At 41.6% G+C, this 27,340-nt stretch overlaps 1 protein-coding gene across 2 annotated transcripts; it reads left to right on the top strand.

Moving 5' to 3' along the window:
• The first annotated feature begins 738 nt into the window (after positions 1-738).
• LOC112396928 (zinc finger protein 184-like) lies at positions 739-27,340 on the top strand. 2 transcript variants are annotated; one of them, XM_024740911.1, is made up of 3 exons: positions 739-2,136; positions 2,281-2,376; positions 26,892-27,340. In XM_024740911.1, exons 1-3 carry the CDS (start codon positions 2,103-2,105, stop codon positions 27,275-27,277), a joined length of 516 nt encoding a protein of 171 aa, XP_024596679.1. In that variant the 5' UTR covers positions 739-2,102; the 3' UTR covers positions 27,278-27,340. The 2 variants fall into 2 exon arrangements, 1 of the variants encoding a protein (XP_024596679.1); XR_003002674.1 differs by lacking the exon at positions 26,892-27,340 and adding an exon at positions 13,354-13,398 and having other exon boundaries at positions 739-2,376.

Genomic DNA, 27,340 nt, shown 5'->3' with positions numbered 1-27,340 from the left:
GCCCACACACAGTAACGAAGACCCAACGCAGCCAAATAAATAAATAAATTTATATATATATAAAAAACCAATAACAACAAACCAAATAAACAAGTAAGGTGACATTTATTTTTACTTCATCTCCAGGAAGGTATATTTGTGAAGGTAGCATCTTCCACGCCTGGTGTGAAGGGCAGGCTGTCCTCAGAGGCCTCACGAGGCCTGGAGACAATGGACTACAACTTCCAGAATGCCTCGCTCCAAGAGGTCGCAGACTGGACCCGCCCACTGCACCGCGAAGCCCCCTGGGAGATGTAGTAGGATGCTCTAGGTGCCGGCGCGCCGCCTGGCGGACAAGGTTAGTGTGATTATGAGTTCCTAGACGCCCAGAACGCTCATCCTCAGGCTCCCCGGACCCTCTGGATGCCCGCCCAATAGTCGCTTCTGTGTGTTACAGTGAGATAAAGTGGTCTCAGTGCGTCCTAGACCTGGCCCGGGAGTCAGGACTTTGATTCCCGAAGGCCCTAGTCCCAGCCTAGGCCCGGCCCCGCAAACCCATTGGGCGGTCCCCCCGCGCCGCCACGCCTTCTGGGAAATGTAGTCTGACTCCCTGGACGCCCTGGTCCAGCGTCGGCTGCAGGAATACAACTCCCAGAAGCTCCAGCGCAGCGGCGTCTCAACGTCCCCGGCTCCCCCGTCGCGCTCTCGCGTTGGTCGGTAGGTCGCGCCACAGGGTCTTCTGGGAAATGTAGTCTGACTCTCTGTGCGCTCAGGAACAGGGCTCCGGCAGCGGCGCACACGTGTTGGTCGGCAGGCCGCGCCGCGGGTCTCCTGGTCTTGGTAGTTTCCCCGGAGGGCGCTCTGGGCCGAGGTCTCCGGAGTCCGCGGTCTGGGGACGGAGTAACCGTCGGGAGAGCTGCGGGGTCCGGCCGACCGGGGCCTGGGGCGGACGGTGTCGGGAGCTGACGGGACTCGAGAACCGTGGCCCTGGGCCCTCCCTGTGTGCAGAGACTCCGGGGTGGGCGTTGCGGGTCGGACCTGACCGCCGTCGAGGTTTGTTACTCGCCTTTCCCAGCTCTGACTCGGTCGAGAGCTCGGAGTCGGAAGAGACGACGGCCACGGGGCTCTTGGCTGCCTGCCTCCCGGTGAGTGGCCTCTCCTCTCCCTCCTGATGGGCTGGGCCTGGACCCCAGGCTAGGGGGCATAACTCCCCCGACTTCGGACCCTCAGCCCGTCGTTCTGGCCGAGGAGGGATGAACAGAAGAGGCAGAAAACTGCCTTGGCCTGCAGTCCTTAAGTGTATCAATAAAGCCCTAGAGCCAGTGAAGATCTAGTCACAAAGCCCCCCCGGCAAGAAACTTCCTGACCCGAATGGCTTCAGCTACCACCCGTTTAATGAACAAACGATTCTGGTATTTCCATCATCTGGAATGACTTGTCTGAAAGAGGGAGCATGTCTCTGTTAATTCTTACGAAGCCCGCGTAACCTGTGTTCCAAAAGTCGCGCACTTCTCTCAGCTCAGGCTCCTCCTTTGAAAGGACAAAAGAACAGACTCCAGGAAGTGGCAACTACTTTCTCAGACTGTTTCCAGGGTTAAGTGAGTTTCCGTTAGAGAAAGTGCTGACTCATCATTGCGCTCAGCCTGGAGAACTCTTGGCAAATATTAACATTATTATCGGCAGTTAATAACATCGTCTTTTTATGCCTGATGTATAAAAAGGAAGAGGAATCCTGAAGGATGACTGTACATTTTGATCTTGTGGAGGATCCCTAGTTTATCAAGAAATGCGTGAGATTCTTGGGGGGTAAACATTTCAGTATTATGGGGGCACTCCTCTGAAATGGCTGATGGAGGCCCCCAGATACCCCGGGGAGCCTTGAGTATCCCTCAGAAGCCAGAACCTTCTCAGGACATCTCTCAGTACGCCTGAGTCCATCCTCACGTTCTCATGTATGCTGCTCCCAGCCCTCGTGGGAGCTTTGCAGAGATCAGGGTCTTAGCTAAGCAGACACGACGGTGACATTTCAGGGGCAGTTAACCTTCGATGATGTGGCTGTGGGCTTCACTCAGGAGGAGTAGGGGCTGCTGGGCCCTGGCCAGAAGGCCCTGTACCACAACGTGATGCTGGAGACCTTTAGGCACTTGGTCATTGTGGGTGAGGCTGTGCCTTGTGTTGACTTGCATCTGCCTGGGGTTTTGGCAGAGTGGGTGTGACCTGGCTGGGAGTGTGGGGTCAGTGAACCCTAGAAGGGTTTCTCTTCTTCCAAGCCCTCAAAGGCCTGATCTCTCACTTGGACAGTGTCTTGGATCTCCAAACCAGCTATCGTGGTCCAGCTAGAACTCGGAGTAGAGCCATGGATAATGGACAGAGGACTCTCCCAGGATTCCTGCCCAGGTGAGAAAGGATCTTTACAGTCAATGTTTATATTTTCCTTCATATCTACCCTTTCGTATACTCTTCACTCCCTTTGGTATTTCCATAATTCCTCCTAGGATCATTTTCCTTTTGTCTGAAGAGCTCCCTTTATCATTTCTTTTAGAGTGACAGAATTCCCCCACTTGGTGTTTGCCTGAAAATGTCTTTATTTCATCTTCATTTTGGAAAGATACTTTAAGCAGAGAATTTTAAGTTGGCAGTTCTTTTTTTTTTTTTCCAGCCCTTTAAAGACACCATGCTATTGTTTTCTGTATTCCATGGTTTCTGTTGAGAAGTCAACTCTCTGTCTTATTATTGTTACTTTGAAGACAGTGGGCCTTTTTGTATGTATTTTTGCTAACAGTGCTTTGTTAAATACACAAATTTTAAGCGTACAATTGAAAAATTTTGACAAACGTGTACCTATACGTAATCATTCAAATTGAGCTTGAGGACATTTACATTACCTCACAAATTCCTTTTGTTACCTCTTTCCATTTAAAAAAATTTTAATTAATTAATTAATTTATTTTTGGCTGTGTTGGGTCTTCGTTGCTGCACGTGGGCTTTCTGTAGTTGCAGTGAGCGGGGGCTACTCTTCGTTGCGGTGCGCGGGCTTCTCACTGTGGTGGCTTCTCTTGTTGTGGAGCACAGGCTCTAGGCACGCTGGCTTCAGTAGTTGTGGCACTTGGGCTCAGTAGTTGTGGCTCGCGGCCTGGAAGCCCGGCAGGCGGATTCTTAACCACTGCGCCACGAGGGAAGCCCACGTCTTTGCATTTAACAAAGGCAACCACTGTTCAGATTTTTTCCAGCATAGAACTTTTGCCTTTTCTAGAACTTCCTATAAAGAGAATCATACATTATTTCTTTTGTGTAAGGCTTACCCCAAGATTTTTGAGATTCATCCATGACATTGTGTGCATTGTTAGCTTGTTTCTTTTTACTGTTGAGCAATATTCCATTTTTTGAATGAACCACAATTTATTTATCCATTGTCTTGTTGATGAACATTTGAGTTGTCTCTCGTTTTGGGCTTTTATGAGTAATGCTACTATGAACATTTCTGTACAGTGCTTTTAGTAGAACCATGTTTTTATTTCTCTTGGGAAAATATCTAGGGGTGGAATTGCTGGGTCATGAATTAACAAGGTCTGATTTTATCAACTTTTTGTTTTATGGTTAGGTTTTTGTGTGTGTGTGTGTGTGTTTTAAATGTCCTAATGAAGCTTTGCCAAAACTCCAAACATATTCTCCTGTTTTCTTCTGGTAGTTTTATAGTTTTTGCTTGTATATCAAGACTTAATATCCACCTTTAATTAATTTTTATGTAAGTGTGAGGTAGTAGACAAGGCATTTATTTTTCTTATGGTTGTCCAGTTGTTTCAGCACCGTTTAATGAAAAAATTTTCCTTCATAGTATTGTTGAAAATCTATTGCATGTATATGTGTGGATCTATTTTGTTGCTCTCACCTCTTCCATTGATCTATTTTGCTTGCCTTGTGCCAACATGATATGTCCTTTTTTTATATTCATATTTTGCCCCACGTTTCAGTAGATCTATTTTTTATTTATGTACCACCTCAACCTCCGATTAGAATGGACAGTATGGATAAAGCTAGTATTAGGTTTAGATTGATTGATGGTGAGATTTGATATAGGATTGATAGGGGTGCAAGTTTTTGTCATGTTAGTAGGATTAGGCCTGCTCTTAAAGGGATGCCTTGTGTTACTTCGGGCACTCAAAAGTAAAAAGGGGATAGTCCTAGTTTTATAGCAATGAAATAGAATGAATTAGCTTTTTCATAGCCATGAAAAAGAACGAATTAGTCTTGTTTTAGTGAGACTTTCAGGAAACAATAACTTAATCGTAAAATATCATCTTGAAAATGAACACACTCTTATCAGTATCGACTGGTAAATTAATTGTGTTATCCAAAAAGGCCAACAAATCCTAGCTAGTATGAACAGGATATTAAATTCATTCATGATTCATACAACTGTTTTGAGCATGCAAATAATCTCTGGTTTTATACCCACTACATTTAAGAATTCTGTAAACTGTGAGGCGTTCAATGTGTTTAATGTGGCAGAAAATCATAATAAATGTTTCGTTATTTTATTTTGTTCAGTCCTTTCCTCATTAAGCATGCAAACACCGTCACAACCATCTTGGGTTTCACTTCCACGAGGTCATCATGTAAGGCATGTATCCAGGCATTGATCTTATCGGTGTTGTCATTGTTGATGCTGTTGGGTTGAATAGCTTTGTGATGGTTCATTGGCCGGAGTGTAGTAGGTTAACGATGCCTGCTGTTATAAGTAGTAGGGATTCGGTGGCCTGTGTTAGAAAATATTTAGTGGAGGCTTCTATGGCTCGTGGATTAAAGTTTTTTATTGTAATAGAGATGATGGCTATTATATTTATTTTGAATCCAATTCAGGCTAGTAGCCAGTGAGAGCTGGTAATTACTATTACAGGTCCTAAAATGACAGTTGTCTGGATAATGGTAAAGATAATGGGATCTATTAGTACGGGAAGGATATAAACCAACATTTTCGGGGTATGGGCCCGATAGCTCTTTTACCTTACTGTAGAACGTAGTGTAATATGGTAGCACGGAGAACTTTGAATTCTTAAGGGTAGGTTCAATTCCTATGATTCTAGAAATAAGAGGGTTTGAACCTCTGTTATTTACTCTATCAAAGTAAGTCTTTTGTCAGACATATTTCTTATGTTTGTGGAGGGATGCTTGCTGTTATGACACGCAGTGATACATGTCATACGCATAGGGCTAGTGTTAGAGGTAGGAAGCTTTCGCAGAGTAAGTGTGCTGCTTGGTCGTGCCGAAATCGAGGGTAGGATGCTCGAATCCATAGGAAAGATACTGTTAGTAGTAGTGTTTTAATGATGAAGTTAATCGTATATAGTTCTGGGTGTAGGGGTTGTGGAATGCTCCTAGAAATAGAATTCTGCTAGGAAGAACATGGCGAAGGGGCCTGCTGCGTACTCTGCATTGAAGCCAGACACGAGTTCGGATTCTCCTTGTGTTACGTCAGAAGGGGCTCGGTTGGTTTCTGCTAGGGTGGAAATAAATCAGGTTACGGCTAGTGATCGTGATGGGAAGATTAGGCAGAACTGTTCTTGCGTTGTGGTTAGGGTTGATAGGGTGAAGGATCCAGTTATTAAGAGTACTGATAAGAGGATGATTGCTAGTGTTACTTCGTGTGAGATTGTTTGTGTTACTGCTCGTCGGGCTCCAATTAGTGCGTATTTTGAGCTGGAGGCCCAGCCAGATCATAGAATAGAGTATGCGGCTAGACTTGATATTGCTAGTATGAGAATACTCCTAGTTTTATGTTGATGAGGGGGTATGGCATGGGTAGGGAGATTCATATTGTGAGGGCTAGGGTTAGGGCTAAGATGGGTGCGATGATAAATACGGAGGTGGAGGCTGTAGCTGGTCGTAGGGGTTCCTTAGTGAATAGTTTAATTGCATTGGCAATGGGTTGGAGTAGGCAGTGAGTTCCTACAATGTTTGGTCCTTTTCGGAGTTGTATATAGCCTAGGATTTTACGTTCTACTAATGTCAAGAATGCCACGGCTAGGAGAATAAGAATGATGAGCATTAAAATGTTAATTATAAACGTTTTGTTAGAGAGAGGATTTGAACCTCCGGGCATAAAGGTTTAAGTTTTATGCAATTACCGGGCTCTGCCACCCTAACAAAACCCTGGTCTTGGGTGGTTGGTTTGTGCTTGCTTATTAAGTTGAGATTAGATCATTAATTGTTTTGAAGGCGCTTTTTAAAGTGGGCCTTTTTCCTCTTGTCTTTTCATACTGGGAGAGATGTGTAATAGATAGAAACCGACCTGGATTATTCCTGTCTGAACTCAGATCACTAGGACTTTAATCCTCGAACAAACGAACCTTTAATAGCAGTTACACCACTGGGATGTCCTGATCCAATATCGAGGTCGTAAACCCTATTGTCGATATGAACTCTAGAATAGGATTGCGCTGTTATCCCTAGGGTAACTTGTTCCGTTGATCAATTTTTCGGATCAATAAGTGATATTATGGTTTGGCTAGTGGGTCTAGGCTTTAATCACTTGGAGGGTTTTTTGTGCTCCGAGGTCACCCCAACTGAAATTGTCAACCCATGTGAAATTTTGTTATTCCTTGGCGGTTTGAGATTCTGGTTTTTTGGGTTGATTAATTGAAGCTCCATGGGGTCTTCTTGTCTTGTTATTCCCACCTCTTCATCGGTGGGTCAATTTCACTGACTGAAAGTAAGAGACAGTAAAACCCTCGTGTGGCCATTCATACAAGTCCTTATTTAGAGAACAAATGATTATGCTACCTTTGCATGGTCAGGATACCGCGGCCGTTTAACGGTTGTCACTGGGCAGGCGGTGACTCTTAGAGGCAGTAAAACCCTCGTGTGGCCATTCATACAAGTCCTTATTTAGAGAACAAATGATTATGCTACCTTTGCATGGTCAGGATACCACGGCCGTTTAACGGTTGTCACTGGGCAGGCGGTGCCTCTAATACTGGTGGTGCTAGAAGTGATGTTTTTGGTAAACAGGTGGGGTTTGCATTTGCCGAGTTGCTTTTACTTTTTTTAGTCTTTCCTTGAGTGCACGCCTGGGTTGAGTTAACAGTGCATTTAATAGATTAGTGTTGGATTGTATTTATTTACTGTTAATTATCAGTATATTATTAGTTGCTGATGTAAGCTTGTGCAAGGAGAAATATTTCTTGTTACTCATGTTAACAGTATTGCTTCTCTAGTCGTACAGATTAGTCCAGTAATAAGACTAGAAGTTGATTTACTTAATATTGGAATTGGGATGTGTTTTGTTGTTGAGCTTGAACGCTTTCTTAATTGATGGCCGCTTCTAGGCCAACTATGGTGTTGTCTGTTTCTACTCTCTAGTTAAGGTTGTATCCATTTCTAAAAAGCCGTACCTTTTTAGACTAACGTTTAAATACACGTGGAAGCTTATTGTGGTTTTTAGTATTACTTAACGTTGAACTGAAATTCTTTTCCTGGACAACCAGCAAACACCAGGCTTGTTAGGCTTGTCACCTCTACTTATAAATCTTCTCACTATTTTGCCACATAGATGAGTTTGTTCTAGTAACTGTTCATAAGTAGCTCGTCTGGTTTCGGGTAGTTTAGCTTAAGTTCTCTTTGTTAAGTTGTTGCTAGTTAAGTCATTAAGCAAAAGGTACAAGGGGTAAGCTTTGCTTTTTATTACTTTTAATATTTCTTTCATCATTCCCTTACAGTACTTTTTCTATAGCGCCATCAGTGTCTAAATTTCTATCTCCTATACTTTAGATGTCTAGTGAATGTTTTATTTGACTAGCTTGTGTTAGTATGGTGGGAAAGTTGTGAGCTAGGTTTAGTTCAAGACATACATAGCTTATGAAATCTTCTAGGTGTAAACTAGGTGCTTTATTTAAGCTATGCCTTATTTTATCCAAGCACACTTTCCAATATGCTTACCTTGTTACAACTTATCTCCTCTCATATAATTGTTTAGCATGTGTTAATGAATTGTGGCTTTGTCATGGCACTTGAGGAGGGTGACGGGCGGTGTGTGCATGCTTCACGGCCTTATTCAATTAAGCGCTCTATTCTTAATTTACTACTAAATCCTCCTTTAGTTTTTAGGTTTCATAAAAACTTTCGTGTGGGTAAAGGGTGCTATTGGTGTAGAAAATGTAGCCTATTTCTTCCCACCCCGTAGGTTACACCCTGACCTAACGTTCTTAGGTGTTCTAACTGTGCTTTTGCTCCTTTTTAGGGTTTGCTGAAGATGGAGGCGTATAGACTGGAGTAGCAAGGGCTGGCGAGGTTTACCGGGGTTTATGGATTATAGAACAGGCTCCTCTAGAGAGGTGTGAAACACCGCCAAGTCCTTTGAGTTTTAAGCTGTTGCCAGTAGTGCTCTGGCGAAGTCTAGTTCTTACGATTATTTGGGTTTAGGGCTAAACATAGCGGGGTATCTAATCCCAGTTTGGATCTTAGCTATCGTGTGATCAGAATATGTCAAAGTCACTTTAGTAGTTTATTTTTATTTTAATTATGGTTTTTTACAGCTTAATTAAGGTTTAACTTTATATTGTATGGTTCTTTAACACGCTTTACGCCGTAGTTCTATTAATTTGGGTCAATCGTATGACCGCGGTGGCTGGCACGAAATTTACCAAACCTGATTAATATGGCTTAGTCAAGCTTCCGTTTATGGCTTAATTTTTATCACTGCTGTCTCCCGTGGGGGTGTGGTTAAGCAAGGTGTTGTGAGCTGCTGGTGTAGCATGCTTGATACCTGCTCCTTTTAATCTTAGTGATTTAGAGGGCATTCTCACCGGAGTGCGGATACTTGCATGTGTAATTCTATTAAAAACTAATAGAAAGGCTGGGACCAAACCGTTATGTTTATGGGGCTAGTAAGCTCATCTAGACATTTTCAGTGTCTTGCTTTAGGAAATATTTAAGCTACCTTAACTTGTTGCACATAGGTGGTGTTTGTATGGTTGTGGCTTATGTTAGATTTAGTATTAAATTTTTGATAAGATGGCTGGCGAATCTAGGGGGATGTCTGGCTGTATGGGTGGTGAATATCTAAGTAGCTCATTGGTATGAGAGGGAGGGGCTTGAGGTTGATTTATTGTGATGGATAAATATTTTAAGCCGGGGTGGGGAATAGTAAAGTGCTATGTCCTGTGACCGTTAAGTGATTGTACAACACAGGTTGTTCTTGCCAATTAATAAATACATCCGGGTCCAGCTACAATTTGCTTGACTGTGTTAAGACCTCTTAAGGTCATAGCCGAGTCTAAGCACTTCCCCCTCCCCCCCAAAATAAAAAATACCAAATATATGAAATCGCAGTTATATGTGAGCATGGGCTGATTAGTCATTAACCCATCGAGATGTCTTACTTAAGGGGAAAGAGTGGGCGATTTTAGGTGAGATGGCCCTGAAGTAAGAACCAGGTGTCTGATAAAGTTCAGTAGAAACCCCCACAAGTTATGAGCCCGGCGCGAGAAGAGGGACGCCTGCCGAGCGGGTTGATGGTTTCACGCAGCCTGGTGATTAAGCTCGTGGTCTAATGGACGGGATTCCAAGCATGTTGATTTGAACTGATTTAACTTAATGTACTTTGTTCGATCAATAATATGTATTATGTAATATCAATAATTACATTACATACTAATATTCCCCACATTAGTTGTGTTTGGTTATACAACGGCTATAGCCGCTGAACAATATCCTGAGGTCTGGGTTTCTAATAAGGTTGTATTGGGGGCGTTTCTTTTAGGGTTAATAGTAGAGTTTTTACTGGTGTTTTGTATTTTGAAGGATGAGGATGTGGAAATCGTGTTTAAGTTTAATGCGTTGGGGGATTAGGTTATTTATGATACTGGTGACTGTAGGTGTTTTAGTGAGGAGGCTATGGGGATTGTGGCATTATATAGTTATGGTACTTGGTTGGTGATTGTTACTGGTTGGTCATTACTTATTGGTGTTGTGGTTATTATGGAGATTACTCGGGGTAATTAATAAGAGTATACTAAGGGTGATGGTGATGAGAAATGATAGAAAGTATAGTTTAGTAAGGTCTTTCTGGCTTGAGATTAGTGTGGAGGATTTCAGTTGAATGAAGGCTGTGGTCTTTGGTAAGATGGTTTCTAGTCAGATTAAGTCTAGGAGGGAGGTTGCTAATTTTGGTTCATTAATAGGTTTAGATGGGGAGGAAGGCCGTGTATGATGGTAGGGAAATATCCTAGGAGAGTAGAGAATTTAAAGCAGTTTGAGGGTAAGTATATTTTGAGTTTTGTGTGTTAAGGTTGGTTTCGAATGCTAGTACAAAACCCGAGCTGTTACTATGAGGGCAGTTAGTTGTAAGTGCAAAGGTGTGGTTATTAGGGGGATGGCTGTTGGGGGGATGTTGTTGGAGATGATGAATCCAGCAGAGATACTTCCGGTTAGTAGGTGTTTGGTAGAATTAACTAGGGGGGATTGTTTCCGTTGACAGGAGCTGAGGTGGAGAAGCAGGCTGTCCCAGTAGTGTGAAGAAGATGTGGGTGCTGTAGACGGCTGTGAGGGAGGTAGCGGTTAGTTATTAATAGGACTCAGGCGTTGGTATGAGACGTGGTGGCGGTTTCGACGATTAGGTCTTTAGAGTAAAAACCAGTGAGAAAAGGCATTCCTGTCAGTGCCAGGCACCCAGTGATAAGGGCTGTTGCAATGAAGGGCGGGGTTTTGAATAGGCCTCCTATTTTTCGAATGTCTTGCTCGTTGTTTAGGTTGTGGATAATGGATCCAGAGCACGTGAATAGTATGGCTTTAAAGAAAGCATGTGTGCAAATATGTAAGAATGCTCGATGGGGTTGGTTGATACCAATTGTTACCATCATCAGACCTAATTGGCTTGAGGTAGAGAAAGCGATAATTTTTTTAATGTCGTTTTGGGTGAGAGCGCATATAGCTGTGAATAGGGTGGTAAGAGCTCCTAGGCATAATGTTATTGTTTGAATGAGTCTGTTGTTTTCTGTTAAAGGGTAAAATCGGATAAGTAGGAAAATTCCTGCTATGGCCATTGTGCTTGAGTGGAGTAGGGCTGATACTGGGGTAGGAGCATCTATTGCTGAAGGGAGTCAAGGGTGAAGTCCAAACTGGGCTGATTTTCCGGCTGCGGCTAGTACGAGTCCTGTGAGGGGGAGGTTTAGAGAATTTAGGTCGAGTATAAAAATTTGCTGTAGGTCTCATGCCTTTGAGTTGGACAGAAATCATGCTGTTGATATAATGAGTCCGATATCTCTGATGTGGTCATGGAAGATTGCTTGGAGAGCAGCTGTGTTTGCGTCTGCTCTTCCATATCATCACCTGGTGAGTAGGAAAGATATGATTCCTACCCCCTCTCACCCAATAAAAAGTTGGAAGAGGTTGTTGGCTGTAACAAGGATTAGTATAGTAATGAGGAAGAAGAGTAGGTATTTGAAGAATTGGTTGACATAAGGATCTGAATGGATGTATCATATTGAGAACTCTGTGATGGATCATGTGATAGACAATGCCACTGGTACAAACATAATTGAGAAATAATCTATTTTGAAGCTGAGTGTCAATTTAAGGGTTTGGACAGTGATTCAGTGTCAGTTTGAAGTGATTATTTCTTGGCGTGTATGAAGGAATATTATTGTTGGGATTAGACGGGTAATGAAAGCACATGAGACGGTATTTTTTACATATGATGGGTATTTATCACTTTTGTAGGAGTTTGTACTAGTTATCATGATTGGAATAATTAGTACTAGTAATGTGATTAGGGCAAAAGAAGAGAACAGGTTTATTACTTTTATTTGGAGTTGCACCAGTTTTTTGGTTCCTAAGACCAATGGATAACTACCATCCTTTAAAAGTTTGAAAAAGCCAAACTATTAGTCATGGGGGCATGAATTAGCAGTTCTTGCAGTACTTTCTCGGTAAATAAGAAGTTTCAGTCTTCTGTTGCTAGATTCACAATCTAGTGTTTAAACTATATTTACAGTATAGGGGGCCCAAGATGATTTTAGGATTTAGTGACAGGAGTAGAAGTGGCAGGATATGGAGAGCTATAAGGGCGTTTTCTCGTGTGGAGGAGGGTGTGATATTACTGATGTGGTACGTACACTGGCCGCGTTGTGTTGTTGATTAGTTATATACATAGAGTATAGGGTTGTAATTACAACATTGGTTCCTATTAGGATAATAGTGAGGTTTGATCATGAGAAAGTTGATATAACTACGAACAGTTCTCCAATTAGATTAATAGTAGGAGGTGGGGCCAGGTTTGTTAGGCTTGCTAGTAATCATCAAGTGATTATTAGTGGGAGGATAATTTGTAGGCCTCGGGCTAGGATTATAGTTCGGCTATGGATTCGTTCGTAATTTGAGTTTGCCAGGCAAAATAATATAGACGATGTGAGGCTGTGGGCAGTTATTAGGGCGGTAGCCCCTGTGTAGCTTCAAGGGGCTTGAATGAGGATAGCTGCAATGACAAGTGCCATGTGGCTGACTGAGGAGTAGGCCATGAGTGATTTTAGGTCTGTTTGACGTAGACAGACAGAACTGGTTATGACTATTCCCCATAAGGAAAGCATAAGGAGAGGGTATGCTCTGAACTCCGTTAGGGGGTTGAGTATCGATGTGATCCGTGGCATGCCATAGCCCCTGAGTTTCAGTAGTATGGCTTCAAGGACTACAGAGCCTTCGATAGGAGCTTCTACATGTGATTTGGGTAGTCAGAGGTGGAGGCCGTAGAGGGGTATTTTTACTATAAAGTCTATCATGCAGGCCAATCACATAAAGACGTTGGGTCAGGAGTTGAATAGTGGTTGAGCTCAATACTGAAGTACTAGGAGATTTAGAGAGCCTGTGATGTTTTGTATATATGTTAGTGCCACTAGTAATGGGAGTGACCCAACTAGTGTGTAGAATAAAAAAGAGTCCGGCGTTAAGTTGCTCTGTTTGGTTACCCCAACAGGTAATGATAATGAGGGTAGGAACTAGTGTGGCTTCAAATATAATGTAAAATGGTTCTGTGGCGGTGAATGTCGTGATTAGGGATGACTGGTGTCAGTAACGTGATTAGTTTCGTGATGTACGGCCTTTCTTGGATTAGTGGCTCTTCGGGTAGGTGAGATTGGCTGGCCATTAGCGTTAGGGGAAGGGGTCACATTGTTAGGGTTAGTAATGGTGGGGAGAGGGAGTCAGAGAAGAATGTTAATGAGATGTTGAGGCTGTTGTCGTTGAATTGATTAAGAAGTAGGCTTGTGAGACTAATTAGTAGACTGCGGGTTGTGGAGTTAATTCAGATTATGCTACCTCCCCCCACCGCCCCGCCCCGGTACGCGGGCCTCTCACTGTTTTGGTCTCTCCCGTTGCGGAGCACAGGCTCCAGACGCGCAGGCTCAGCGGCCATGGCTCACCGGCCCAGCCGCTCCATGGCACGTGGGATCTTCCCGGACCGGGGCACGAACTCGTGTCCCCTGCATCGGCAGGCGGACTCTCAACCACTGCGCCACCAGGGAAGCCCTATACTACTTTTTGATAGCCAAGCTAGGGGTATTAATATGATTGTGGGGATGATAAATTTCAGCATTGGAGAAGATTGAGGTTTTGTATGTAATCGGTTCCATATTTGTTTGATACCGTTACCGATAAGGCTAATACGAGGGCTGCTTCGCCGGCCGCGAATACCAGTAAGGTGATTGGTATTACGCTGGCTAAGGTGACATGTGAGTTTAAGGTTGTCAGGGCTGCTAGGATAAACAGTGACAGTATCATGCTCTCTAGGCATAGTAGTGAGAATATTAGGTGGGACAGATATATTAGTGACCCTATGAGGGACGTAGTGAAAGTTATGATAATATTTATATGTACTAAGGACGCTTGGTAATTATGAGTTTAACCATAATCTAATGAGTCGAAATCACTTGTTTTATTTTAAACTAAATACCATATCCAGCTCGTTCCAATCACCTTTGAGTTCATTCATAGGCCAGGCTAACTGCTAATAATGAGATTAAAAGTAGGGCTATAGTAAGTATTGTTTTTAGGTTGTCTAGGTCGAAAAGGAGGAAGGTGATCGCTACTAGGAAAAATTTTATGGAAAAGGGTAGGCGGGCGGATCCTATAGGGTCAAATCTGCATTCCTAGGGGCTTGTTTCTTCTGTGTGTTTAGTTGAGGAAGTCAGAAGGCGATAAGTACGAGTAGTGAGGCTAGTATTGCGTTTGTTAATAGGGTCAGTATTGGGTTTATTGTTCTTTTTCGGGGTGTACCGAAACTAGCTGATTGGAAGTCAGTTGTACTAATTAATGCTGAAAGGACTATGAGCCTCATCAGTAGACAGATACATAAAGAGTCATACAACGTCTACAGAATGTCAGTATCAATCAGCAGCTTCGAAGCCGAAGTGGTGGTTGGACGTGAAGTGGAATTTTAATTGGTGTAGGAAACAAACGATAAGGAAAGTAGACCCAATAATTACATGCAGTCCGTGGAATCCTGTGGCTATGAAGAAAGTTGATCTGTAGACTCCATCTGAGATCGTAAATGGGGCTTCGTAATACTCTGATGCTTGTAGGAGTGTAAAATAAACACCGAGGGCGATTGTAATAAGAAGGGCTTGAAGTGTGTGCTTACGATTTCCTTCTATAAGGCTGTGATGGGCTCAGGTAATGGATACGCCAGAGGCCAATAGCACAGAAGTGTTGAGGAGTGGTACTTCTAGGGGGTTTAAGGGGTGGCCAGCACCTGCCTAATTCAGGGGTAGGGGTGGGGCTTGAGTGGTAGAAGGCTCAAAAAAAGCTGGTAAAAAATAGGACTTCTGATACGATAAATAAGATTATTCCGTCTCAGAGTCCCTTTTGGACGGTTGGTGTGTGGTGGCCTTGGAAAGTGCTTTCTCGAATGACGTCTCGTCATCGTTGATATATTGTTAGAATATTATTAGTAGGCCCAGTATTAGTAGAACTATTGAGTTGAAGTGGAATCATATGTTATGAGAAGTGCTGAAAGAGCTCCTGTGAGAGGTCAAGGACTAGGATTTACTATGTGATACGTGTGGGTTTGGTGGGTCACTGTGTGTTGCTATGTAGGTATAAGCTTACTAAGAGGGTGAATACATAGGCTTGAATTATAGCAACGGCGAATCTGAGGATGGGGAGTAGGGCGAGGATGGTAAATGTAATGAGAGCCGTGAATGTGCTGGCGCTCGCTAGCACTAGGGTTGCCTCTCCGATTAGATGTATTAGTAAGTGGCCTGCTGTGATATTGGCTGTTAGTCATACAGCCAGTGCTACTGGTTGGATGAACAATAGGCTGATAGTTTCGATAAATTCTAGCAGAGGGATAAGGAGGGTGGGTGTACCTTGTGATAAGAAGTGGGCTAGGGATGCTTTTGTTTTATTACGGAAACCGGTAATGATGGCACTGGCTCATGGGGGATGGCCATTCCCACATTCATTGAGAGCTGTGTGGTGGGGGTAAATTAGTGGGGTAATAGTCCAAGGAGATTGGTTGAGCCAATAACTAGAATGAGTGATATTAGTATTAGTGATCAGGTTTGTCCTTTATGATTATGGATACCTATTATTTGTTTTGATGTGAGTTGAATTAGTCATTGTTGAAGGGAAATTATGCAATTATTAATTAGTCCTTTTGATGTTGGAAATAAAATACTTGGGAATATAATGATTAGAACGACTACAGGGAGGCCTATTATTGGGGTTATGAAAGGGGCAAATAGATTTTCGTTCATACTGTTTCTCAAGGGGCAGGTTGTTTCTGCACTTTAGTGAGTGCTGATTTTGGGTTGGGGTAGTAGATGTGTTTTGAGATTTTTAGTTGAAATATAATAAATAATGTTAGAAATATAGATGAAATAGTAGTAAATCGTGTTGATATATCTAGTTGTGGCATGCTATCAAGGAGAACTTTAGCTTTCAGTCTTTAATTTAAAAGGTTAACACAAATCTAGCTTCTTAATGAGTTTATAGCATAGACGTGGATCATTTTTCAAAGTATTTTAGGGGCACTAGCTCAAGGACAGTTGGCATGAAGCTATGGTTTGACCCACAGATCTCTGAACACTGTCCGTAATACAAGCCTGGTCGTGTTGATATTAGGGTTGTTTGGTTTAGGTCCCCTGGGATTGCGTCTGTCTTTAGGCCTAAGGAGGGTACCGCATGAGTGTAATACGTCTTCGAAGGAGATTAGTATTTGGATTCTTATCTCTATAGGTAAAACTACTCAGTTATCTACTTCTAGCAGTCGTAGCTCTCCTGGTTTTAGGTCTAGTGTTGGGATTATATAGGAATCAAAATTTAGGTCTTCGTGGTCTGTATATTCATAGCTTCGGTATCATTGGTGGCCTATAGGTTTTACAGTAAGAGATGGATTGTTGATTTCATCTATTATATAAAGGATTCGTAATGATGGCAAGGCAATTAAGATTAAGAAAATAGCCGGTAGGATAGTCCAGATAGCTTCTACTTCTTGTGCACCTATTGTGCTAGTATGTGTTAGCTTAGTTGTAAGTATTAGCGTAATAATATAGAGAACCAAGGAGCTAATTAGGAAAACAGTTATCAGTGTGTGGTCTTGAAAATGTAGCAATTCTTCTATCCTGCGTGATGTTACGTCTTGAAAACCTAGTTGGAAGGGATATGCCATAGAGTATACAAGATTTTCACTTGTGACTTAACTGCGACAAAGTTATGTAAAATTTTACTAATACCTCGTTCATGAAGAAAGACATAGCAGCTATTATGTTGGCCTGAAACCAATAAAAGAGGGTTCGATTCCTTCCTTTCTTGGCTACTTTAGATAACGTAGGTTGGCTATTCAAATGTGTGGTATGGTGGAGGGCATCCATTTAACCACTCTAAATTTGTAGTAGTAAGTTCCACTGTTAATACTTCTCCTTTGGATGTGAATACTTCTCAGATAATGAAGACTATCAGTACGACTGCTCTTGATGAGATGAACGAGCCTATTGATGAAATAGTATTTCATGTTGTACAGGCGTCTGGATAGTCGGTGTATCATCGAGGCATGCCAGATAAGCCTAGAAAATGTTGCGGGAAGAAGGTTATGTTACACCCACGAATATGATCACGAAGTGAATCTTTGCTCATGTTGAGTGTATATCCTGAGAGTAGTGGAAACCAGTGTACAAATCCTCCCGTGATAGCAGAAACAGCTCCCACTGAGAGCACGTAGTGAAAGTGTGTGACTGCATAGCAGGCATCATGAAGGACAACAGTACTGTACTAACAGTACCTGCTAGTCCGCCGACTGTGAAAAGGAAGATGAGACCTAAGGCTCACCTCATGTCCGGGGACCACTTAATATTGCCTCCATGGAGTGTTGCCAGTCAGCTAAATACTTTCACCCCTGTAGGAATAGCAATAATTATAGTGGCTGATGTAAAGTATGCTCGCGTATCAACGTCTATACCTAATGTGAATATTTGATGGGCCCATATGATAAACCCTAAGAACCCGATTGATATTATAGCTCATACCATACTCATATACCCGAAAGGCTCTTTTTTACCTGAGTAGTAGGTTACAATGTGTGAAATCATTCCAAATCCAGGTGGGATTAAAATGTATACTTCAGGGTGTCCAAAGAATCAAAATACATGTTGATATAAGGTTGCGTCTCCTCTTCCCGCAGGATCGAAGAAAGTTGTGTTCAGGTTTCAATCAGTTAATAGCATGGTGATTCTGGCCGCTAGGACAGGTAAGGATAGTAGAAGCAATACTGCTGTGATCAGTACTGATCATACGAATAGTGGTGTTTGGTACTGGGTTATAGCGGATGGTTTTATGTTGATGATAGTAGTGATAAGATTAATAACCCCGGGCTTCCCAGGTGGCGCAGTGGTTGAGAGTCCGCCTGCCGATGCAGGGGACACGGGTTCGTGTCCCAGTCCAGGAAGATCCCACATGCCGCGGAGTGGCTGGGCCCGTGGGCCATGGCCACTGGGCCTGCGCGTCCGGAGCCTGTGCTCCGCAACGGGAGAGGCCGCGGCGGTGAGAGGCCCGCGTACTGCAAAAAACAAACAAACAAAATTAATAGCCCCAAGAATTGAGAATATACCAGCTAAATGTAGAGAAAAAATAGTAAGGTCAACTGAAGCTCCTGCGTATGCTAGGTTTCCAGCTAAGGGTGGATATACAATTCAGCCTGTACCCGCACCGGCTTCAACTATTAATGATGCTAGTAACACTAGGAAAGAAGGAGGGAGTAATCAGAAACTCATATTGTTTACACGGGGAAAAGCCATATTGGTCACCCCAATTATTAGGGGTACTAGCCAGTTTCCAAACCCGCCAATTATAATGGGTATAACTGTAAAGAAAATTATTACAAATGCGTGGGCCTTTACTACCACGTTGTAAATTTGGTCATCTCCGAACAGGGTTCTGGGTTGGCCTAGTTCAGTGCGAATTAATAAGCTTAGGCCAGTGCCCACCATTCCGGCTCAAGAGTCAAATAGTAAGTATAAAGTACCAGTGTCTTTGTGGTTGGTTGAGAATAACCAGCAATTATTAACCTGCTCGGTAAAATGGCCGAGCAGGCATTAGACTGTAAATCTAAAGACAGAGGTTAAGTCCTCTTTTTGCTAAGTCCCGTGGTGAATTGATCATTTTGAATTGCAAATTAAAGGAAGCAGCTTCAACCCTGCCGGGACTTCTCCCACCTTTTTTTTTCTCGTGGCTGGAGAAGTAGGTTGAAGCCAGTTGATTAGGGTATTTAGCTGTTAACTAAAGGTTCATGGGAGCTGTATCCCTCCCATCTAGTGAGGATTTAGCTTAATTAAAGTGTTTGCTTTGCATTCAATTGACGTAAGATACAGTCTTACAATCCTTATTAGGCAGGAATTAAGTAAATCGTACTTGCTTAGGGCTTTGAAGGCTCCTGGTCTGGTTTAACCTAAATTCCTACTCTAGGATTGACAGTATTGGTGTGAGAGGTAGAAGTATTGTGAATACTGCGATTATGGTTGGTAAAAGGATTATTTGTTTCATAGAGTTGAATTGTCATTTTATCTTCATGTTGTTTGTAGAGGGGAATAAGGTCAGTGCTGTGGAGTACGTGAGTTGTATGTAGAAGTACAGGTTGAGCAGTGCTGTGGTAGTTATGAGTGTGGGTAGGATAATAGTATTGTTTTTTGTTATTTCTTGAATAATCATTCATTTAGGCACGAATCCTGATAGTGGTGGGAGCCCTCCTATTGAGAGTAGGAGGGCGGTACATCAAAATGCTTACATTTTATATAAAGTTCTCCAAAGATAGTCCAGGTAAGCACGTACAAAGCAAGCAGCAAGTCACTATGACCCCTACAGAGTTGGGAAAGAATGCTGTTCTTTTTTTTTCTTTGCCGCGCTGCGCGACATGTGAGACCCTAGTTCCCCAACCAGAGATCGAACGTGCGCCTCCTGCATTTGAAGTGTGGAGTCTTAACCACCGGACCGCCAGGGAAGTCCCAAGAATGCTGTTCTTTTAAGAAGTTACGTTTCTAGAGTCAGAAGAAAGGGGAAAAATTGATCTTTACCGTCAAGCAGGCACTCCCATCTTTGAGGAGCTCTGGTTAATGTGTAATGCAGATTCACGCTGCACATTAGGGAGGGAGGGAGAAGGCCCAAACAAACACAGAGAATTTTATGTTTAATTTTTTCTTGTCCTGCCTTAAAATATAAATTTTATTTCATCACTGTGAACTTGCTAAAATCACTTACATGTTCTAGAATTTGTTAGTTTCCTTGGATTTCTTACACAATCATGTCATATACAAAAAAAAAAAATTGCTTTACTTCTTCCTTTCCAGCCTTTATGTTTTCCTTATTTAATGTTAACTATACTGACTAGGATCTCTAGTACTTAACAGTGAGACATGCTGTCCTTAGGAGTACAGTCCAGTAAAGTTTTAGAACTGTATATTTATGTAACCCATACTCTAATCCACACATAGAATATTTTCACCTCCCCATATATTTCCTTTATGTCCCTCTCCAGTTAGTACCCCCAGAGGTGACAGCCATTGTTATGTGATATCTGTCACTTTAGATTATCCAGTACAATCCTGAATAAAAGTGAGAATGGACATACTTGCCTTGCCCATGATACCAAGAAATAGCATTCAGTATTTCACCGTTAAATGTGATCTGATCCCCTTTATTTGATTGAGGGCAATCTGATTGAGGGCACTCTGTTCCTAGCTTGCTGAGTTTTTATCATGAGTGGGCATTATATTTTATCAAATACTCTACATGCATGTATTGTCATGATGGTATTTTTTTTGCCTTTGTTCTGTTGGTTTCCCCACTTGACTATTTTGTTCCTTTTTCTTGGTTTAATTTGCTTTCCTTTTCCCTGGCTTCTTGAGGTAGAAGCTTAGGTCATTAATTTTTTTTTAAGATTTATTTATTATTTATCTATTTTATCTATTTTTGGCTGCATAGGGTCTTAGTTGTAGCACGCGGGATCTTTGTTGAGGCATGCGGGATCTTTCCTTGTGGCCCGGGCTCTTCGTTGTGGTACTCGGGCTTCTCTCTAGTTGTGGCGTGAGGGGTTTCTCTTCTCTAGTTGTGGCGCACGTGTTCCAGGGCTCTGTAGTTGGCGGCATGTGGGCTCTAGTTGAGACGCGTGAGCTCAGTAGTTGGGGCATGTGGGCTTAGCAGCCTTGTGGCACGTGGGATCTTAGTTCCCTGACTGGGGATCGAACCCGTGTCCCCTGCATTGCAAGGCGGATTTTTTACCACTGGACCCAGGAAGTCTCTGGGTCATTAATTTTAATCCTTCCTTTCTGATGCTTGCATTTATAGCTACATTTTCCCTTAAGCTTATTTTAACTGCATCCTGCACATTTTCGTATGTTATATTTTCATTAGCGGTCAGTTCTTTGAATATATGAAACCGATTTCTTCTTTGATTTGTAAAATACACTGTTTAATTTCTAAATATGAGGAGATTTTTATTATTGATGGCCAGATTAATTCCATTGTGGTCAAATAACATATTCTGTATGTATCCAGTTCTTTTACATTTATTGAGAAATGTCTTTATGAGACAGCATATGATCTATTTTAGTGAATGTGTATTCTGCTCTTGTTAGGCATAGTGCGTGATAAATGTCAATTAAGTCGAGTTGCGTTGCACACTTTATTCTCATGGATTTTCTTGTTTGCTTTTTCTGTCAGCCACTGACAGAAGAGTGTTAAAATCTCCAACCATTACTGGATTTCTTTATTTTTTTAAATCAGTTCTCTTTTCTTTTTCTAGTTTTATTGAGATATAATTGACATGTAAAATTGTATTACATTAAGCTGTACAACATTATGACTTGATATATATATATTTTTTGAAATACTTACCACAATAAGTTTAGTTACAAATCTATCACCACATAGCTATAATTTTTTTTTTATTTCTTGTGATGAAAACTTAAAGTTTTTATGAAGCTAGCATAACTTAATTTTTTTATTGAAGTACAGTTGACTTACAATGTTATATTAGTTTCAGGTGTACAAAATAGTGATTCAGTATTATAGATTATATTCCATTTAAAATTATTACAAAACAATGACTGTATTTCCCTGTGCTGTGCAGTATATCCTGTTGCTTATCTATTTTATACATAGTAGTTTGTATCTCTGAATATTTTTTATCAATTTTTGCTTCATGTATTTTGAAGCTATGTTACTGGGCTTAATGACATGGCAGATTGTTCAGTCTTCCTATTGAACATACACTTTTTTAAGAAAATATTTATTTATTTGGCTGCGCCGGGTCTAAGTTGCCGCACGCAGGATCTTAAGTGCCACATGCAAAGATTGCATGTGGGATCTAGTTCCCTGACCGGGGATCAAACCCAGACCCCCTGCATTGGGAGCGCAGAACCTTAGCCACTGGACCACTAGGGAAGTCCCACATGTCTTTTTCTTTATTTTTACTTTCAACTCACCTGTTGAAATGTTAAAGTGAGTCTCTTGTAAACAGCATTTAATTGGGTTTTGTTTGTAATCCATTTTGGCAGTCTTATTTCTTAATTTGTTCAGTAAATTTGTATTTATTATATAATTACTGATATGTTTGGGTTTATGTCTGCCACCTTGTTATTCTGTTTGTCTCATCTGGTCTTTGTACCTTTGTTTTTCCATTCTGCCTTCTTTTGGATTAACTGGGTATTTATTCCATTTCATCTCCTTTTATTTCTTCTTAGCTTTATGTCTTTGTAATATGGTATAATCTTATGTTTTATTTGCTCTAAGGTTAACAATACAAATTTTATCTTATAATAATCTTCCTGGAATTAATATTATGCCACTTAATGTAAGAACTTATATATTAGTATAATTGCAGTTTTCCCTGTTGTCGTATATATCACTTTTTACATATTATATAAGTCCATTATGCATTGTTTTTCTCTTTTCTTTTTTTTTCGGTACGCGGGCCTCTCACTGTTGTGGCCTCTCCCATTGCGGAGCACAGGCTCCAGACGCGCAGGCTCAGCGGCCATGGCTCACCGGCCCAGCTGCTCAGCGGCATGTGGGATCTTCCTGGACCGGGGCACGAACCCGTGTCCTCTGCATCGGCAGGCGGACTCTCAACCACTGTGCCACCAGGGAAGACCTATGCATTGTTATTATTCTTGCTTTATACGGTCACCAGCATTTTAAAGAAATTTAAAAGTAATTTTGTACAATATTTTTTTCCTAGTTAATTAGTTTTGGGGTTGCTCTTCATTCCTCTCTGCAGACCCAGGCTTCTGTCTTTGATGGTTTCCTTTCAGGCTAAAAAACTTACTGTACCCGGAGGAGACTTCAGATGAGTCTGTCATCATTCTAAAGTCTTGGCTGCTGCTTCTGTCATTCCAGCCTGGATGAGGCTCCCACGTGTCTCACTTCTCTCTGGGAGGGAGGTGCAGTTCATGAACTGTTTTTAAGGGAGCAGAGAGCATCTACAGGGAACAAATTAATGAGATTAGAACTGATGGTTCAGTTCCTGTGTCTCTGGGTTTGGTGCTTTAAAGTTTAAATCCACACTGCCTGTTTTGATTCTGTTTTGGTAAGTGTTTAATACGGGCTCAACAAAAAAGTTACATTAAAAAATGGAAATTAAGTGGGGAGGGGGTAAAATGGAAATCTGGTTTTCATGTATAGTTTTCCCCCAGAGACTGTCATTTAGAATGACGTTACTAGCTGTATTTATCATACATTGAAGTGTGTAATGACATGCTAAAAAATATGATGTCAAACGTCAGAATCATAAGATTTTCTCTGCAGGTTGTTGCCCTTGAACAGTAAACATCTATTAGGGTAAGGACTACATTATCACCATATCTGGCTTCTTTATTCTCAGTTCAGATTACTTAACTCAGTAAATATTTGTTATATATCAGGTTATATATCTAACAGATGTAACATGCCAGATTTCAGTGCTTTGCAGATACCACCATCCAAGTTACTTCTATTATTATGATCTTTCTTGTACTGATTCGGTTCTAGCTTTCTTACTTAACATCACGTATCAGTAATTTCTCCCCAAGATCAGACTGCCGTTACCCTAGTTGAGACTGAGGCAGACATTTACAATAATTGACACTTTGCTTATTTATACAGATGATGAGTCTCAGTCATTATTTGTTAATTTTACTAGATTAACTCTCAGAGGGTAACCTTACGCTAGAGTTTTGAGGTTGCTTTACTATCACCATAGAGTATTAGCAACAGAAATTACCTGTAGATAAAAAATTAACGTCGATGATAATTGATTTAACAAACAGAAGAATAGTTTTTGAAAGATAATAATAAAATTTAAATGCTAATGTTATAAATATCAGACCTTAGGGATAGAACATTTGCCAGGAAATAAATGTACATACCTATACTCCTGCTGTTATGAAGGATAATGGTGGAAGGGGAGAGGCTTCTAGTTAGACATGTAATCTTCTAAAACCCAGGTTATGCAGGCAGTTGATAGAAGCCAGTACTAGTAAGGAATATTGGCTGAATGCAGTAGTGAAAAGATAGAGGGTCAAGGGTTAAAAGACAACATCAGCTCGTGGCTTTTCCTCCATTTTGTTAAACGATGTTCAGTTTCAGGTACCTGCTTTGTTATTGAGTTTCATCATCAGGATTATGTTAGTTACCTTTCAGTTTTATTGTTATATCATTTCTTATGACTGTAGAATGATAGGGAATAAACTACTCTATGTAAAAACAACAACAAAACGTGCTGTAGTATTTCTTGTGATATGCTCAGATGATGAAAAATTCTCTCCACTTTGTGTGTGTGTGTGCGCATGCGTGCCTAAAAATGTCTTTATTAAGCCTTCATTTTGGAAGGATTTTTTTCTTGGATATAAAATTTTAGGTTTTTTCTTTTCAGCTTTAAATGTAAGGTAGATAGCTAGTGGGAAGCAGCCGCATAGCACAGTGAGATCAGCTTGGTGCTTTGTGATGGCCTGGAGGGGTGGGATCTGGAGGGTGGGAGGGAGGGAGACGCAAGAGGGAAGAGATGTGGGAACATATGTATATATATAACTGATTCATTTTGTTGTAAAGCAGAAACTAACACACCATTGTAAAGCAATTATACTCCAATAAAGTTGTGGGAAAAAAAATAATAAAGATGTTTGTCTTGGGGCTTCCCTGGTGGCGCAGTGGTTGAGAGTCTGCCTGCCGATGCAGGGGACACGGGTTTGTGCCTTGGTCTGGGAAGATCCCACATGTCACGGAGCGGCTAGGCCCGTGAGCCATGGCCACTGAGCCTGAGCGTCCGGAGCCTGTGCTCCACAAAGGGAGAGGCCACAACAGTGAGAGGCCCTCGTACCAAAAATAAAAAAAAAGTTTGTCTTTTGTTTCCTTGTTTCCATTGTTTCTTGTGGGAAGTCAGCTGTTATCCTTCTTGTTGTTCCATGAATATAATCAGTTGTTTTCTTCTGATTACTTTTAAGATTTTTACTTTTTATTTGGTTATCAACAGATTGTGATGTTTTAGGTGAGGTCTTCTTGGAAATGATTCTGTTTGGAGTTTGCTGAGCTTGTAGAATCTATAGGATGGTGCCTTTAATCAATCTAGGAAAACTCTCCCACATCTCTTCAAATATGCCTTCTGCTGCTTTCTGTCTCTCTGCTTTAACATTACACGTTACACATTAATCCTATGTCAGATGCTCTGTTTTTACATTCTTTTCACTTCCTTTGTATCATCATAAAGTTTCCACCTACCTGCCTTAATTCACAATCCTTTCTTCTACTGTGTCCAGACTGCAGTTAGGTGCATTCATGGTTTACATCAGATATTATATTTTTATTTAGTTGTAGAATTTTTTTGGTTCTTTTCTTCTTTTTTTTCCATGAAATTATTTATCATGTTTATAATAATTTTAAAATCTTTTCCTGCTACTTCTGATGTTTGGGATATCTGTTTTTGTTGACTTTTCTTTTCTTGATTATGTGTCACATTTTCCTGATTCTTACATTTCCTGATTCTAGTCATTTTTTTGTGTACTGGACACTGTGGATGACACCTTGTAGGGACTATAGATTGTTATCTTCTACTAAAGAGTGTGAATTTTGTTTTGGTAGGCGGTTAAATAATTACAAATCACCCTAATCCTGATGAGGCTTGGTTTAGGATTGATTAAGGTAGAGTTACTTTGATTTTGCTTAATCCTTGGGTGTAGCCCTTATTCTTGGGCATGGTCTTTCCTTCTGGGATGTAGCTTTCTAGGGTTTCAGCTGAATGCCTTGGGTGCTTACTGATGTTCTTTTGCCCAAGCTGGGTCAGAACTCTAATGCCTCCCAACACTGTGTAACTCCTGAAACCTCTGCTCAGAAACCTAGCAGCTGTTCTTTGCCAGGTCTTTGAGAGCCTTTTCCGATACATTTGCAGTTAGGGTCCAGCTAAGGACTCATGGAGAAACCCACTGCAGGTTTCTGGGTCCCCTCCTTTGCTCTGCTTGACTTTGCAAAGCTCTCCTCACAGACAATTCCATAGCCTCCTCCCTGTGGACAGGAATGTAAGGCCTCCCCACCTGGCAGGAGCACAATTGTGTACCCTCTGTCCACCTCACAGACATGTCTCAGGCACCCACAGAGCTACCAGTGCTATGCTGGTGTCTGGGGAAGAGCAGACAATAAAGGACCAAACGAACAAGGTGATGTTAAATAGCGCTAACCAGTGCTGAGCAGCAGATAAAACAGGACAGTGAGCTGGAAAATGAGGAGTAACCCATATAGGAGGCGAGGTCAGAGAGGGTCTTTTAGAGGAGGTGACCTGGGAGTTGTGACCTGAATGATGAGAAGAAAGGGAAGGGTTGCTGTCACCTGAGACCTTGGGGATCAAAACAGACAGGCCTCAAACAGACAGGAATTGTGTGTTAATGAGGGAAATGGTCACTTACAGGGAGAACTAAAGAAACCCAGCAGAAAATGGAACAAGGAGAGCTGTGGTAGTTTGACCCTGATTCTGAGTGCTCGGGAGGACTGGATCAAGAGGTATCCTCTTGACATTGTGGAACTTGTTTGTTAGGAAGGTTAATATGATGTCAGTTACAGGAGGAATGGACCTAACTAGGGAGATGGATCAGAATTTGGAGATATCTAAGGATTAAAGAGGGGTGGCTGTTCAGAATATTTTATGTTTGGGATGTCTGCTTATTCCATGATGTTTCCCCTAATATGTCTTCTCCCCCTGTTTTGCTGATGACTTTTTTAGCTGATCAGTCTTCCTGTGGATTCCTCTTGTTCTGTGTGTACATTTTGTGGCTTCTCTTCTCAAAGTTCCATCTGTTCCCTTAGTTGATATTTAAAAACATCTACTTGTATCGTGCACATCTTGTTGCTTTTATCTCATCATTCTCACTCTAGGAGCTTTTTTTCCCAAGCACCTGTTTTTCATTTCCTTCCAGCATGGAAGAACAGACCTAAAAGCCAAGAGTCGCCATCAACAGAGGCCATTTCTGGTGACAGATTACCCAGCAGCATGAACCTGGAAAGATACACAATGGGTGATTCCTGGTGTTCTACCATATCGGATGACTGGAAATCTGAGGATGAATCCGAAAAGCAGAAGATGTACAGCGTTAGTGTGGGGCCAGTGGAATATGAACAAGGGCAACTAGTGACCCCGGATGGGGATTGGGAAAATGCTGAAGTTGTGGGGAAATGCAGCTTCTATTCCGACTTTGTTTCTTCACAGAGATTTCTTATCAAAGAACATTTTAATAAACTGACTCAGGAGTTCACAGTTTACAGCATAATTTTGTTTTTCAGAATCATCAGGAAATCTTGGTAGAAAAGAAATCTTGTAAAGGCAATCCATGTGGAAAAGTCCTGGAAAAATTGTGTAAGTTGAATG

This window comes from Neophocaena asiaeorientalis, unplaced genomic scaffold (genome assembly GCF_003031525.2).
Source record: "Neophocaena asiaeorientalis asiaeorientalis breed wild unplaced genomic scaffold, Neophocaena_asiaeorientalis_V1.1 scaffold179, whole genome shotgun sequence".
In the NCBI taxonomy this organism is placed as follows: domain Eukaryota; kingdom Metazoa; phylum Chordata; class Mammalia; order Artiodactyla; family Phocoenidae; genus Neophocaena; species Neophocaena asiaeorientalis.
This window is presented reverse-complemented; position numbering and strand designations above follow the sequence as displayed.

Excerpts from the sequence above, each read along its gene's own strand:
- LOC112396928 (XM_024740911.1), top strand. The coding sequence starts at position 2,103 with ATGCTGGAGACCTTTAGGCACTTGGTCATTGTGG. Across the intron at positions 2,137-2,280 it reads TAGGCACTTGGTCATTGTGG|TGTCTTGGATCTCCAAACCA; the intron begins GTGAGGCTGTGC and ends TCACTTGGACAG. Across the intron at positions 2,377-26,891 it reads CTCCCAGGATTCCTGCCCAG|CATGGAAGAACAGACCTAAA; the intron begins GTGAGAAAGGAT and ends ATTTCCTTCCAG.